A 17,093-nucleotide genomic window follows, 5' to 3' on the forward strand; every position below is an offset into this window, starting at 1 on the left:
ACGGGATCTTCTACTTACATAGTCAGGCTCTGCTTTTGGAAAGTTTTCAACCAAAGCTGTGATATTCGTCAAAATAATTAAAATCGCAAAAATGGAAATTGGGGTTTTATTTGCTACGATTGTGATATCTTCGTTGTTTGATCACCTACGAGCACCCACTTTACATCATTAGAAAGGCGATATTTTCTACTATCATTGTCAGGTTTTTTCTTTTGGTATACCCAATACAGAAGCTGAGATATTCGCTTTGGAAAAAAAATGTTGTCTTTTTATCCACCTACGTTTTTTGCCCTTTCCGACCCCTAAATATTATCCGACCATCACCAAAATCAATAGGCTTCTTCCCCTCCGGGACCCCCATCAGCGTCCAAAATTTCGTGACGATCCGATCAAAATTGCGACCTGTAGCGTGATTACAAGGTTTAGATGGACAGACGGACGGACGGTCTGACGGACGGACATACATAGCCAGATCGACTCAGCTCGTCGAGACATTCATTTTGGTATATATGTATAAGTATGGGTCTACGACCATTATTTCGATGCGTTACAAACTTTTTTGCCAAAACCAACTTATAATACCCTCCCCACATAGTGGTGTAGGGTATAACAAATTCCTTTGTGGTTGTTGTCGAGTTGTATTTACCTTATATTTTTTCTACCATGGTCTGTTCCATGGACCATTTGTTTACCGACAAAAATAGGTAAAATAAAAAAGTTTATAATTTCGTTAACTAACGAAGTTCGTCGTTAATACCCCGGTTACACTTAACCGGATTAACCCAGCGGATTTGGGTTTTAAATGTCAATTGAATAGCGCAAACGTCAAAAAATCCTCATGAAGTGGGTTAACTCGGCAAAAAAAAACTCTAATGTAACCGTACTATAAGTTAGCAACCAAAATAAAGTTGTCGCTAAGTCCTACCGATATCAACAGTGTTGCTAAATGTTATCCTTACTTTTCATTCATACTTTTGCGTTTTTCACTACTTTTACTTTGATTTCAATTGCATTTCCACTTATTATATTTTCACTCTGGCAACATTTGTTTTAGATGCCATCTTCATATGTTATTTTTGTAGCACCCTGTTTTACAATGATGGCAATGCCTTTAGCAAAAACGATGATGTCATGAAGGTAGAACCATTCAAAACAACAGCCGATTGGATTCAGCAAAATTAACCAGTTCAGTTTCAGTGGCTTTCTTCAGTGAACCTACCAACTGAACAACGTTGACGTTTGGAACGACTTTAAACGAGTTCGGTTTGCAAAAGAAGAAAAAAAAAAAAAAAACAAAAACACGCAGAAAGACTTTGGAATTAATCAATCATTTTAGAATAATAAAATAATTTAAACACAATGTTGCGAAGACGAAAGAAAACCCCAAAGTCACTTGTTTAGTGAAAAAAGGCGAAACGAAATTTGTGAAATAGTTTATGAACGTTGTCATCGTATTTTCAATTCAATTGCAATTCTCAAATTCCATACAATTCTTAGAAAGGAAAACAATAACAAAGAAGTTCGTTCTTTTTTTCTGCAATCATTCAATTTGTAAACAATAAATAAAATAGATAAGAACTTAGTCGAGTGGAGTGGCCTATTATTGAATTATTCAATTAATACAAAAGACATCGCTTTGCTTTGATAAACTAGTACGTGAACAAGAACAGCAACAACAAATAGTTCAAGGAACTCCTCCTAATCATCCATTGATAAAAGCAGCTACCCTCGCACTTCTTGGTGCTTACGTTGCTTTATAACAGCTAAAATCATCATTATGAGAGGAATTGAAGGCAAAGTTGTGATTTTGGGATCGAGAGGTAAGAAACGAGATAACATTACAGTACCGGCGGCTAAGATGTCAGACCGAGAGTCTGCTTGATTAATATTAATTTAATGATGTATTTCCCTCCCATTCATACAAATTTTATTATTCAATAATTATATGGGCAATTGGTTGATCTTTATTCGTTTTATAACATTGTTGTTGTTGTTGTCGTGGATTTGATTTATTTTAAACAAATTGTACACAAGAAATAAACATGAAGAAAAAAAATCGATAAGGTCGTTGCTAAAAAGAAATGTTTTTACAAAAGCGCGAGCCATATGCTGTATGCACTGTAGACATAAAATAACGACCTTGGAAAAAAACACTTCTAGATTTAATTCCTTTGGAAAGGGGAAAAACACTCCATGTTTTTTTCTTTTTTGAGACAAATATTTTATGTTTGCTGAAAACGTCATAAGTAGAATTTTTTGCTATTTCTTTTGGCTTTTAATTTCCATGGTCACGACTCGACGAAGGTCGTACAACTATTCAATAACTACAATATTTGATAAATAGTTTGTAATCCACTACACTTTAGCAACTATGTAAGAAATTGATCGTATTGAAATATTTTTTTACTTCAAAAGTGATGAAAATGGCAGGATTCAAGTTCAATGTATATATCGTCACCACAAATGCCGGAAGACGTAACCCACATAAAAATCGAAATTCGTTTTTTGATGGCATCCAATACATAAAGCTAAAATACATCCTCTGGCAAAATTTCAAGTTTCTACGTTCAAAAATAACAATCCTATTCAAGAAATGGCATTTCGGAAAATGGGATAACATTGCAGATTTTGTTGTAATGGAGGATCCCAAAACCAAGCGCTTAAGCGGTTTTGGTTTCACTACATATTCCTATTCGCACAGGATTGATAATACTCCAATTATTCGCCCTTATAAGATTGATATTCTATAAAACAGGTTTTCATTTTATAAGATTTTTTGCTTCTCCTGTAAAGTTTTGGATTTGTGGGTTGCGTCTTCGGGCATTTATGGTGACGATATGTATGTATGTATTACGATGGTTATCATGCCCTTTTGAGAGGTTTTCTATTTAAAAATGCCCTATGTTGATCCACTTTATGAGATCTTCCTTTAACAGTCCCTTTTGAGAGGTCTTCTGTCTGTAGACGACCCTTTCGGAGCTCTTCATCCATAGAAATCATCTCTCGGAGGCCTTCTAACTGTAGAACTCCATTTAGGAGGTATTCTAACTATAGATAACTCCTTTATCCGAGGTCTTCTATCTATAGAATACTCCTTTTGGAGGTCTTCCATCTGTAGAAGACCATTTAGGAGGTCTTCTAAATGCAAAAGGACCTTTCGGAGATATTCTATATGTAAAAAGACCCCTTTTGGAGTTTTTCTATCTATAAAGGACACCTTTCACCTTCGGAGGCCTAAGACCATATTCGAATGTCTTCTCCCTATAGAAGACACCTTTCGAAGGTCTTCTATCTATAGAAGATCCCTTTCGGAGGTCTTTTATTTATAATAGACCACTTTCGATGGTCTATCTGAAAGTGTCTTTCAAAATTCTATCTGAAAGTGTCCTTTGTTAGTCCACATTTTGAGATTTTTTATTAAGAAAAGTCCCTTTTAAGAGGTCTTCTGTCTGTAGACACTTTGGGAGTTCATTATCCATAGAAATCCTCTTTCGGAGGCCTTCTATCTGTAGATGTCCATTTAGGAGGTTTCTATCTATAGAAAACCCCTCTATCCGAGGTATTCTAACTATAGAATACTCCTTTTGCAGTTTTTCTATCTGTAGAAGTCCATTTAGAAGGTCCTTTAAATGTAAAAGGCCCCCTTCGGAGGTCTTCTATCTATGGAAGACCCCTTTCGGAGGTCTATCTATAGAATAACCCTTTCGGAGGTATTCTACTCATAAAAGACGCCTTCCGTAGGACTTCTTTTTAAAGAAAACTCCTTTCGGAGATCTATTTATAGACGACCCCTATCGAAGGTCTTCTATCTGAAAGTGGTCTATGTTAGACCACTTTTTGAGATCTTCTATTAACAGAAGGCCCTTTTTGAGAGGTCTTCTATCTGAAAGTGTCCTTTGTTAGTCCACATTTTGAGATCTTTTATTAACAGAAGACCTTTTTTGGGAGGACTTCTGTCCGTAGACGACCGTTTCGGAGTTTTTTATCAATAGAAATCCTCTTTCGGAGGCCTTCTATCTGTAGAAGTCCATTTAGAAGGTTTTCGTCTATAGAAAACCCCTTTATCCGAGGTATTCTATCTATAGAATACTCCTTTTGGAGGTCTTCTATCTGTAGAAGTCCATTTAGAAGGTCATTTAAATGTAAAAGGCCCCTTTCGGAGGTCTTCTATCTATAAAAGACCCCTTTCGGAGTTCTATCTATAGAATAAACCTTTCGGAGGTATTTTACTCATAAAAGATCCCTTCCGGAGGTCTTCTATTTATAGAAGACCACTTTCGGATTTCTTCTTCCTATAGAATACCCCTTTCGGATGTCTTCCACCTATAGAAGACCCCTTTCGGAAGTCTTCTATCTATAGGAATCCTCTTTCGGAGGCCTTCTATCTGTATATATCCATTTAGGAGGTTTCCATCCATAGAAAACCCCTTTATACGAGGTATTCTATCTATAGAATACTCCTTTTGGAGGTCTTCTATCTGTAGACGTCCATTTAGAAGGTCCTTTAAATGTAAAAGGCCCCTTCCGGAGGTCTTCTATCTATAGAAGACCACTTTCGGATTGCTTCTACCTATAGAAGACCACTTTCGGATTTCTTCTACCTATAGAATAACCCTCTCGGATGTCTTCTACCTATAGAAGACCCCTTTCGGAAGTCTTCTATCTATAGAAATCCTCTTTCGGAGGCCTTCTATCTGTATATATCCATTTAGGAGGTTTCCATCCATAGAAAACCCCTTTATCCGAGGTATTCTATCTATAGAATACTCCTTTTGGAGGTCTTCTATCTGTAGAAGTCCATTTAGAAGGTCCTTTAAATGTAAAAGGCCCCTTTCGGAGGTCTTCTATCTATAGAAGACCACTTTCGGATTTCTTCTACCTATAGAATACCCCTTTCGGATGTCTTCCACCTATAGAAGACCCCTTTCGGAAGTCTTCTATCTATAGAAATCCTCTTTCGGAGGCCTTCTATCTGTATATATCCATTTAGGAGGTTTCCATCCATAGAAAACCCCTTTATCCGAGGTATTCTATCTATAGAATACTCCTTTTGGAGGTCTTCTATCTGTAGACGTCCATTTAGAAGGTCCTTTAAATGTAAAAGGCCCCTTTCGGAGGTCTTCTATCTATAGAAGACCACTTTCGGATTGCTTCTACCTATAGAAGACCACTTTCGGATTTCTTCTACCTATAGAATACCCCTTTCGGATGTCTTCTACCTATAGAAGACCCCTTTCGGAAGTCTTCTATCTATAGAAATCCTCTCTCGGAGGCCTTCTATCTGTAGATATCCATTTAGGAGGTTTCCATCCATAGAAAACCCCTTTATATGAGCTATTCTATCTATAGAATAGTCCTTTTGGAGGTCTTCTATCTGTAGAAGTCCATTTAGAAGGTCATTTAAATGTAAAAGGCCCCTTTCGGAGGTCTTCTATCTATAAAAGACCCCTTTCGGAGGTCTATCTATAGAATAACCCTTTCGGAGGTATTCTACTCATAAAAGATCCCTTCCGGAGGTCTTCTATTTATAGAAGACCACTTTTGGATTTCTTCTACTTATAGAATAACCCTCTCGGATGTCTTCTACCTATAGAAGACCCCTTTCGGAAGTCTTCTATCTATAGAAATCCTCTTTCGGAGGCCTTCTATCTGTATATATCCATTTAGGAGGTTTCCATCCATAGAAAACCCCTTTATCCGAGGTATTCTATCTATAGAATACTCCTTTTGGAGGTCTTCTATCTGTAGAAGCCCATTTAGAAGGTCCTTTAAATGTAAAAGGTCCCTTTCGGAGGCCTTCTCTCTATAGAAGACCACTTTCGGATTTCTTCTACACAGTCTTACATAAGTATACGTACGCCCCATAATTCTCGGGTTTTAGAAAAAGTAATGATATTTATGAAATTCCAAGTACACAGGTTTATTTCGCCTCACTAATAAACAATATTTAATACAAAAAAAGTATATTCCATAATATAAATAACGGTAAATTTTACAAAAACCAAAAAATGATACTTACAAAAGTATACATACGCCCCAAGGAAATATGGGTATTATCGTAAAATTTATAGAATTAGCAGCAAAATTTATACATTTTATTGTTTTGGCGAATGTGTCTGGGTGTCCGAGATATATTTTAGAGAAAAAAAATAATTTTTGGGTGTTAAGTGCCGTTATTTAATGCCAATCTTCTTGTATAGCTCGTTAAAGCGGACCCTTGCTGATTTCTTTCCGTTTTAGGCATTTGAGTATACAAAAGCCACAATATTAGTGTCAGATTATAGATTTTGAGATCCTAGAAAGCTTTTTAGTTGACCTTGTGCATAACACACCCTCCTGGGTGTCGATAAATTCACATTTTTCCTAGGATATCTCAGGAAGTTAATAGTTTCCTCGGAATTCTTGGCTCAAATTACATACAGAAGACCTTGAATTGTGTTTTAACATGGCGTTATATAATCCTTGGACACCAATTGAATCAGAAATGTACAATTATCCGATACTTTCCGACCCTATATTGACGGTAATGGTTATAATACGAAAACTACGTTGTTCACAGTGTAAATTTCATGCTTTTTGGTAGTGATTATATTTTGATGCTTTGGAAGCAGGTTTTTAACAGAATATTTCACATTTCTGATTCAATTGGTGTCCAAGGATTATATAACACCATATTAAAACACAATTCAAGGTCTTCTGTAATTTGAGCCAAGAATTCCGAGGAAACTATTAACTTCCTGAGATATCCTAGGAAAAATGTGAATTTATCGACACCCAGGAGGGTGTGTTATGCACAAGGTCAACTAAAAAGCTTTCTAGGATCTCAAAATCTATAATCTGACACTAATATTGTGGCTTTTGTATACTCAAATGCCTAAAACGGAAAGAAATCAGCAAGGGTCCGCTTTAACGAGCTATACAAGAAGATTGGCATTAAATAACGGCACTTAACACCCAAAAATTATTTTTTTTCTCTAAAATATATCTCGGACACCCAGACACATTCGCCAAAACAATAAAATGTATTAATTTTACTGCTAATTCCATAAATTTTACGATAATACTCATATTACCTTGGGGCGTATGTATACTTTTGTAAGTATCATTTTTTGGTTTTTGTAAATTTTACCGTTATTTATATTATGGAATATACTTTTGTTGTATTAAATATTGTTTATTAGTGAGACGAAATAAACCTGTGTTCTTCGAATTTCATAAATATCATTACTTTTTCTAAAACCCGAGATTTATGGGGCGTACGTATACTTATGTAAGACTGTGTACCTATAGAATACCCCTTTCGGATGTCTTCCACCTATAGAAGACTCCTTTCGGAAGTCTTCTATCTATAGAAATCCTCTTTCGGAGGCCTTCTATCTGTATATATCCATTTAGGAGGTTTCCATCCATAGAAAACCCCTTTATACGAGGTATTCTATCTATAGAATACTCCTTTTGGAGGTCTTCTATCTGTAGACGTCCATTTAGAAGGTCCTTTAAATGTAAAAGGCCCCTTCCGGAGGTCTTCTATCTATAGAAGACCACTTTCGGATTGCTTCTACCTATAGAAGACCACTTTCGGATTTCTTCTACCTATAGAATACCCCTTTCGGATGTCTTCTACCTATAGAAGACCCCTTTCGGAAGTCTTCTATCTATAGAAATCCTCTTTCGGAGGCCTTCTATCTGTATATATCCATTTAGGAGGTTTCCATCCATAGAAAACCCCTTTATCCGAGGTATTCTATCTATAGAATACTCCTTTTGGAGGTCTTCTATCTGTAGAAGTCCATTTAGAAGGTACTTTAAATGTTAGAGGCCCCTTTCGGAGGTCTTCTATCTATAGAAGACCACTTTCGGATTTCTTCTACCTATAGAATACCCCTTTCGGATGTCTTCTACCTATGGAAGAACCCCTTTCGGAAGTTTTCTATCTATAGAAGACCCCTATCGAAGATCTTCTAACTGAAAGTGTTCTATGTTAGTCCACTTTTTGAGATCTTCTATTAACAGAAGCCTATAGAGAACTATAGAACCCTATGTCTGAGTAGACGTGTATTTTTTATCGCAGCTGATCGCTTTGTTTATTTTGCTTTTTTACGCTTGTTTCAACAAATATCTCTGGTGCCTATAAGTTGCTGATAATAAAATTCATTTGGATTATATGAATTTCATTTAAAATTACTTTTTTTTGCACTAAATCGAGACGGAATAAATTACGGAGTGGTACTTGTGTGCTGTTGCTGCTGCTGTTGTTGTTTTTTGCTGAATTTGCTGTTGCCTTTCTCCATCTTTATTTGCTGTTGTTGCTGTTTTCTTGACATTTTAATATGCCGGCAGAAAAAAATGTGAAATGTAAAGTCTGCAATGAGGGTTTTACTAAAACCAAAGGCGGTGTTCGATGCAAAGTTTGTTGTCTCTGGTTACATGGTTCCTGTGTTGGTATTGATGACAAACACCTTAGTGTTTTGAAAGCAGTGAAATCTTTTGCATACATCTGTTCCAGTTGTGAGCCAATAATCAACGAGGGTGGTAGCAATAATGATGGTGTTTTAGCGAAGATAAACAGCTTGAATGAGAAACTAGATAGTTTCGTTAATAACTACCAGACACAACAAGATTCCATGAGGAAAGTGTTAGATGAAATTAAAGGTGAATTGAGCTCATGTGTGGCTGAGATGAGATCCGAGATTAAGGAGTGCAATGATAAAGTTAACCGTATTGAAGTATCCAGTGCAGCTAAATTTGCTTCTTTGGAGAGTGAAGACAATATTTTGCATAAGAGATTAAATCGTTCTGATATTCTGGTTGGAGGTTTGCCTGCTGGTTTAAGTGATCTAGAGGCGCCAGTTATTGCATTGGGTTCTTTTTATAATATACCAATTACCAGTCTTGATATTAACCAAGTTTGTTATATCAATCGGAAAAAACAAATTCTGGTTAAATTTAATAAAGTTTCCAAACGTGACAACTTGATGAAGGAATACTTCAAAACCCGAAATCTCAAGGTATCGGATTTGTTGGGTGATCAAGGTGAGGGCTTAAATAACCGTGTCTACCTGAATGATCATTATTCGCCGGCTGCATCGCATCTCAATTTTGTTTGCAAGAAACTCCTTCGCTTAAATGTAGTGAAGAAATTTAAAATTTTGAATTTGGATCATCTAAAGGCCTGGTTGCTGTTTCCGGATGGCAGATATGAAACTATTGATGCTGCCCAATGTGAGTCACTTCTTCGTGATGCTGAAGCAAATAATAATTAGTCTGTCATGTATAGTATGCGTAGTTAGTTTGCTATTTTTTTTTTTTTTTCTTAGATTAACTTTGCATATTAATCCTGCCAGAGATTGTTTGATATAGACTGAATTTTTTATTTTTGTAAATTTGATCTCATTCTTTTTTTTGATCAGCTGCTTTAAAGTTGGTTATTGATATAAATTTTAATACATTGTAAAATGTTAGATGTTAATTTTTTGTTACTTTCTTATTTTTGGTTCCCCTCTATAACTATGTTTAATGCTTTTGATGTTTTCTGATGCGAATATGGGGCCAGTTATTAGCAACAATTTGTACATTAAGTCTGTTTTAAGCTCATGTAATAGTAAATTAAATATTGCTCATTTAAATTGCCGTAGCATCAGGCCATCAACACATTCTACAAAGTTTAATGAACTCAAATCTATTCTTTCTGGTTCTTCTATAAATGTACTAGCACTTTCTGAGACGTGGCTTAAAACTGATACATCAAATCGTGCTATTGATATACCTGGGTATAAATTTGTACGAAATGATCGCAGGTACTGTAGGGGTGGTGGCGTAGGCATTTACATTTCGAGTAGCATCAGGTATAAGGTAGTATTTAAAACTTCTGTTTTGGGTAAGTGTGAGTCACTGTTTGTTGAGTTCTTCTCTGGCGATTCTAAGGTTCTATTTGGAGTGGTATATTTGCCTCCTCCTGGCGATCTTGTTATGTTTGAAGATCTTCATACTGAACTCTTTTTGAGATATAGCAACGTAGTGGTAATGGGAGATTTCAATTGCAATATGTTTGACATACATAAAGCCTTGTCTGTTCGTACTGTATGCTTTCGACTTAATCTTTGTATTTCTCACAACTCCAAACCCACACACTTTGATGTACAACATGGTTCTACTTCATTAATTGATTTTATATTACTTAGTAACTTATCTATGGTTTATTTCTCTGATCAGGTGATATGCCCTTCAATTTCTGATCATTCGCTTATCTTTGCGTCACTAAACATCAGTGTTGATACATCAGTTGAGTTTGTCGAATATCGAGACTACAGAAATATTAATTGGCATCGTTTTTATACTTATATATCAGCTTTTGATTTTAGCCTTCTGTATGCTGTTGATGTTGATGCTAAGTGTTCCATTCTCTCCTCTCTTATTATGCGTTTGTTTGAATCTGTTCCTGTAGTGCGTAGAAGAATTTATCCTAATGATAATTGGATTAATGCTAATTCTATTACTTTAGCTTGTTCACTTCGTGACTTAGCTTTTAGATCTTATCTGTTCAATAAGAGTAGTGAGAATTGGAAAACATTTTGTAGATACCGTAATAAGGCGAAATCTGTCATCCGGCGCGAACGTAGGAGATACTATAGTAGGAAATTTAATGTAATGGGTCCAACTGCTTTATGGCGTTTTTTGAGAGGGTCAGGCTTTGTTGGTGGAGATGATGTTGTTGCTAACATTAATGTTGATGTTCTCAATGCATCATTTGTCTATAATGACTCGCGTGTTAGTGCTTTTAATTTCATGGATTTAGCTGAACGTGATGGCGAATTTTCTTTTCGATGTGTGGGTATTGAGGATGTTGCTGTTGCATTAAGTAAAATCAAGTCCAAATCCATTGGTGTCGATGGAATATCAGTGGATTTTTTAAAAATAATTTTTCCTTATATTTCTGATTGTATCTTGGATTTGGTTAATTCTATTCTCACATCTTCGGTGTTTCCGCAACTTTGGAAGAGCGCTCGTGTTGTTCCAATACCTAAAGGTAATGTTGTGAATTGTGCTGATGATCTTAGACCAATTTCCATTCTCCCTGTATTATCAAAAGTGTGTGAGCATATTATGAGAGACCAGATGTTATCTTATGTTAGTAGATATATATATGATGGCCAATTTGCCTTCCGTAAGAACCATAGTACGACCGGCTTGTTACTATATATGACTGATCTCGTTAGGGGAAATTTGAACGTTAACAGTGATACTGTAGTTGTGTCTTTGGATCTTACTAAGGCATTTGATTCGATTTCACATTCTGTATTGGTTGGGAAGCTCAGGAATGAGTTCAATTATTCTATTTCTGCTTGCAATCTTATCGTTTCTTACTTATGTGGCAGAACACAATTTGTCTCTTATAACGGTCAGTATTCTGGGACACTTTTACTTACGAATGGTGTTCCGCAGGGGTCTGTCTTGGGTCCTCTGCTGTTTATCCTCTATGTTAATAGCCTTGCTGTATGGTGCTCTGATGTAAATTGCAAGCCGCTTTTATTTGCAGATGATGTTTTCTTAGTTTTTGCTAGAAATGGAATGTCTTCAATAGCTTTTGAAACTGCAATAAATCATAGTCTTGATCGTTTTAGACTATGGTCTTTAGAGAACTCGTTGGTGATCAACCCAGTTAAGACGAAAGCAATACGATTTGGTAGTCAGTCGTACGACTTAAACATTGCTCTGGGCGGAAATTTGATCAGCTTTGTATCTTGCCATAAAATATTGGGCATTTTTGTAGACGAAAAGCTTGCCTTTGAATATCATGTTGACTATGTGCACAGAAAAGTTGTTGGCATAATTCGGAAATTGTATGCCACTAATATATACCTTCCTTCATGGGTTAAATATAGGTTAGCTTACGTACTATTAATGCCTCATGTTAACTATGGTCTGGAAGTTTTTTCTGGTATGTCAGAACGTAATGCATTGGTATTAGAGCGTGCAGTTAAACGTATTGTACGCTTTGTCTACGGCTTAAGGACTCGTGACAATATTTCTGACCATGTTAAGAGCTTTCTTGGAGTTACTTTAGATCAGTTTGTGTCCACTAAGTTGTTGTGCGCCTATTATAGAATAATAAGGAATGGTGTACCTGTTTCACTGAAAAACATGTTTCGTTTTGGTTTATTGTGGAGGAATATACAGATATCTATTCCTTTAATAAATAATTCTACATTTGAGAATTCATTTTTAGTACGTGTGGCCAGATTGTGGAATTATTTACCAATAGAACTTAGAGTATTCTCACAGTCTAATAATGCGTTCCGCTTGAAACTGTTGACCTATTTTGGATCTCGACCCTAAATATTGGATTTGAGACTGCTATTACTGCATATGATGATTTTAATTTCATTTTCCTAGTGCACTTGCTACCTTTTTTATACTTGTGGGCTTGTTTGCTATGCAAATTAAATGTGACTGTTTTTTTTTTCCTTTGTTAGTATGCGTTTACATGCCCTATGTACCAGTCAATGCTAATGCGTACTGGGAGTCACTTATATTACTCTGTATATTTGTCATTCTATACTGCTTGTTGCTTATGGCCATTTATTGCATCGAATATTTTTTTTCTCTTCTTGGTAGTTATGGCTGGGGAGCCAATTATATAAAGTAACATTGTGGATTATTTAGTGATATTGAGTATAAGGATATATTGTTAATACTATTTTTTGGCCTTGGAGGCTTTAGTATTAAAGAATGGAATGAATAAACAAACAAACAAACAAACAAAGCCCCTTTTGAGAGGTCTCCTATCTAAAAGTGTCCTACGTTAGTCCACATTTTCAGATCTTCTATTAACAGAGGTCCCTTTTGAGAGGTCTTCTGTCTGTAGACGACCCTTTCGGAGGACATTTCTCTACAGAAGACTTTAAAAAGGTTTTTATTCTGTAGGAGACCCTTTATGAGATCTTTCATCGGTAGAATACCCTTTAGCAGGTATACCATTTGTTGAAATCTTTTCTAAGAGGTCTTCTAATTATAAATAATCTATTATGGACTTGTAACTATAGAAGACCCCTTATAGGAGTTCTTCTATCCAGAAGTACATTTTCGAAAAAGTTTCTAACTATGTTAGCCCCCCTTTGGAGATCTTTTATTAACAGAAGCCCGTTTTGAGAGGTCTTCTGTCTGTAGAAGACCCCTTTCGAAGTTCTTTAGTTTAAAGTTCCCTTTAAGAGGTCTTGTATCCATAGTAGTCTCCTTTCTGAGGCTTTTTTTGGAAGTCCCTTTAGGAGGGAATACCCTTTCCCAGGTTTTCTATATGTAGAAGAACCCTTTCCGAGGAGTTCTATGTGTAAAGAACCCGGTTCAGTGGTATTCTATCTGTGGAACTGCTCTTTAGGAGGTATTGTATGTAGAATACCCTTTCGTAGGTTGTTCTTTAACGAGTTTTTCGTTATGTAGGAGACCCTTTAGGAGATCTTTTATCAGTAGAAGACCCTTTAGGAGATATACCATTTGTAGAAATCTTCTCTATGAGATCTACTATTTATAAATTATCTATTAGGAGGACTCCTAACTTTAAAAGGCCGGAGGTCTTCCATCTAGAAGTGCACTTTCGAAAAATGCCTAAAAATATCTGTGTTAGTTCCCTTTTGCAGATCTTCTCTTATCAGAAGCGCCTTTTGAGAGGCCTTCTAGCTGCAAAAGACATCTTTGGGAGATATTCAAAAGTTACTTTAACAGCTGAACACCCAACAAACATTTATGATGATCGATGAACCATGAGATTAAGGATACCTAGTTGTCGGCAAAGCTGTTTCTATTTTAGAGATTTTACTGACTTATTTAGTTTTACTTGTTTCAAACTGTTCTAATTGTTTTTATTGACAACTTTGTGTACAAATAGAAGCTATTATTCCCATGTAGCTTGCTTGTTGATAGGTCGCAAACATCTCCCATTTCCTATCTACTGTTATTGCAGTTTACGTAATTTTAATCAGTATTCATACCTTGTCTGCTACCGTCAGTTGTTTGTGTTTGGTTTTGAAATAAGTCATCAGCAAGCAAACAATGTTTACACTTCTCAACGTATTCATATTTCATGTGAATGATTATACGAAGCTTCCCAAATGTCAGAAGCTGTTATAAACATTATTTTACTTCCTCAATTGTGTTGAAATTCCGTTCTAACAATTCGGTTTATATTTTTTAAATAAGACATTGTCTTCTAAGAAGGCTATGAAAGGCCATATCCCAATTTTCTCTTCTATACAATTTTTAACCCCCTCATTTTCATATTTCAGGTGTTGGCAAATCATGTTTGGTAACGAAATACATTAAAAATGCATTACACAAAGATATCCAGCATGCAAGTGCAGCATCATTTTTTACCTGCAAGGTTTCATTGGAAGATGCTAAAGTGAAATTACAAGTAAGTAGTCCTGTGTGGCCTTTTAAATAATCCAAATAATTTACATTTATTCTCTTTTCATTCTTCTTTAGATTTGGGACACTGCTGGCCAGGAACGTTTCAAGGCTGTTGCTCCAATGTACTATCGCAATGCCAATGCTGCCATATTAGTATTCGATCTCTCACAATATAGTACATTTAAAGAAATCAAAACATGGATCCATGAACTACATCGAAACATCCAAGATCCATTGATTTTAACTTTGGTTGGTAATAAGCTGGATTTACAGGCTGAAAGGGTGGTGTCACGCGAGGAGGCATTGCTGTTTGCCAATTCAATTGGGGCAACATATTTTGAAACATCGGCAGAGACAGATCAAGGCTTGGAACAAGTATTTCTTAGTACGGCCTTGGGTTTGGTTCGGTTGGCGCGTGAAGGCAAATGTCGTTCATTGCGTCAATTCGATTCATCCGATTCAATATCCACCTATACCAATAATAATACCGCCTTTAGTTATTCCACCCAAGCCTTGACAAATGGTTCAATAATCCACTTGCCATCAATACCCATGGGTATACCAGTCGATGGTGAAGATGTTAAGACAACAGATCAAGGGCGACTAGAGACACCTTCATGGAGTATAGAGCACATAGCATTGGGTGAGGTGGAACCAGTCAATTGGTGTTGCTAGACAAAGACAAAGAGAGGTGTAAGGTGTCGACACACATCTAAATAATGAAAACAAATTGTGATTTAATGAAACCAAGCAAAAATATTACAAAAAGAAAAAAAAAACAAAGGATATTATTTAATAAGCAACAACAAATCCGTATCCAAAAATGTATTTACAATTTCCGATATAGAGTTAATGCCTCTACTATTTACTACAATACACATACAAACATACCTATGTATGTATCTATGTACGAACCATTGATGCTTTTGACCAAAAAGAAAAGAAAAACAACAACAAAATACCCAACGAATTTTATTTTAAAATGCTATGATGTATTTTAATTTCGTAACTGAACTGAAAATTAAATTTTTTAGTTTTAATACTATCCCATTTGTCATTTAACTCAGAATTTCGTATAAAATAAGTAGATATGTACAAAACTTAGATCTACTCAAAACCAATGTTGTTAGATTATTCTCATTTATATTTTTTCTATTGGAAATTCTGAATATTTATAGGTCATAGTTTCATTACTTTGTAATCATGAAATGATTTGAAATCATTTGATATGCCCCATTTTTCTATTCATATTTCCATATCTCAAAGGTTATGTTATTTTTTTATTAACAATATTATTATATAATTATTATTCAAAAAAGGCCATTTTATTTTATTAAAAAAAAATATTCACGTGTCTACAAAAGAAAAAAAAAAATACAAAAAAGAAAGAACAGAAGATATTTTATTTTCGTTTAATAAAATCTTTTAAAAATCCAATTATTGTGGAATTTATTGTCGGCAAGTAAATTTATTTTAATTCAGTAGGCCTATTCTGTAACTTTTTAACAACTTTACTCATTGTTTTTTTTTACAACAATTTCATTTGTTTGTTTTGTAATTGTTACAAAAACAAAAGAAATTTTAACAACTTTTGAATCGATAAAAGTTACAGAATTCCTACACAGGGGGCCTGTATAAGTTAGATACTTTGTCCCACAACTTCCCCTGCTCGATCAATCACGGATGCTGATTGGCGCACTGGCATCTCCTCTACAATTCCCTCTGCGGATACCGTAGTGTGCGGATCGCCGCTGGGCATCGGTTGTTGTCGGTTTGCTCGCCTTGTTACACTTTGCTCTCACTGGAATAATTGTAATTGTAGTAGTATATGACATGGGATCCTCTGCGATCACTCAGAACCTCTGCGTTCACTTGTCATTAGTCATTTGTTGAAGAATAACGTCTACGCGTTATTACAAAAAGGCCTCTGTCGCCACTACCACCGATTACAAAAGGTAATCTAATTTGTTGTAAGAAAAGAAATCATCTACAAATAAACAGCAATCATATTTATATTAAGAATTGATACTGGTTGTTTTTATTTCTCTTATTCTTTTCTCCCTCCACTGCTCAACATACGGTAATCCTGAGTTATCGAAGAAACCTATGGATTTCCCCTCCCTCACCTAAACAGGGCCTATTCTGAAATTTTTAACAACTTTACTCATTGTTTAGTTTACAACAATTTCGTTTTTTGTTTTTGTTACAATAACAAAAGAAATTTGAACAATATCGATGGTTGTTAAAATTTACAGAATAGGCCTACAGGGGGCCTATTCTAAAACTTTTTAACAACTTTACACATTGTTTATTTTACAACAATTTCATTTGTTTGTTTTATTGTTGTTACAAAAACAAAAGAAATTTAAACAATATCGATAGTTGTTAAAATTTACAAAATAGGCCTACAGGTTTCACTTAAAATACGATACCCTTTGAAGGTGCAACGATACTTCCGGAATATTGATCTGCGAACCGCAATATGGTGTATCCTCTTGACTTCAATAGACCTAACCGAAACAGGATACAAGTTTATTTTTTAGTAAGACCAAACTTGCCAGAAGAGGCACAATCCCACGGCAGCGAATTCTTTCGTACAGGATTGACCCGGAACCATAGTGATTCGGCCAGCGGCTGCCAACCCAGCATCAACCCTACGGTTATATGTAGGTTTTTATGCTGCTACAACA

The 17,093-nt window shown here is 35.6% G+C and overlaps 1 protein-coding gene across 2 annotated transcripts; it reads left to right on the forward strand.

Annotated features, from left to right (window-relative positions):
- The first annotated feature begins 1,125 nt into the window (after positions 1–1,125).
- RabX1 (RAS oncogene family member RabX1) lies at positions 1,126–15,840 on the forward strand. 2 transcript variants are annotated; one of them, XM_073957362.1, is made up of 3 exons: positions 1,126–1,820; positions 14,280–14,407; positions 14,479–15,840. In XM_073957362.1, exons 1-3 carry the CDS (start codon positions 1,778–1,780, stop codon positions 15,076–15,078), a joined length of 771 nt encoding a protein of 256 aa, XP_073813463.1. In that variant the 5' UTR covers positions 1,126–1,777; the 3' UTR covers positions 15,079–15,840. The 2 variants fall into 2 exon arrangements, with proteins under 2 accessions (XP_073813463.1, XP_073813461.1); XM_073957360.1 differs by lacking the exon at positions 1,126–1,820 and adding an exon at positions 8,020–9,222.
- Positions 15,841–17,093: the final 1,253 nt, after the last annotated feature.

The sequence above is a fragment of the Musca autumnalis genome, unplaced genomic scaffold (assembly GCF_047663935.1).
Source record: "Musca autumnalis isolate F117 unplaced genomic scaffold, ASM4766393v1 scaffold_5, whole genome shotgun sequence".
NCBI lineage: Eukaryota > Metazoa > Arthropoda > Insecta > Diptera > Muscidae > Musca > Musca autumnalis.

Excerpts from the sequence above, each read along its gene's own strand:
- RabX1 (XM_073957360.1), top strand. The coding sequence starts at position 8,331 with ATGCCGGCAGAAAAAAATGTGAAATGTAAAGTCTGCAATGAGGGTTTT. Across the intron at positions 9,223-14,279 it reads AACTATTGATGCTGCCCAAT|GTGTTGGCAAATCATGTTTG; the intron begins GTGAGTCACTTC and ends TTCATATTTCAG. Across the intron at positions 14,408-14,478 it reads ATGCTAAAGTGAAATTACAA|ATTTGGGACACTGCTGGCCA; the intron begins GTAAGTAGTCCT and ends ATTCTTCTTTAG.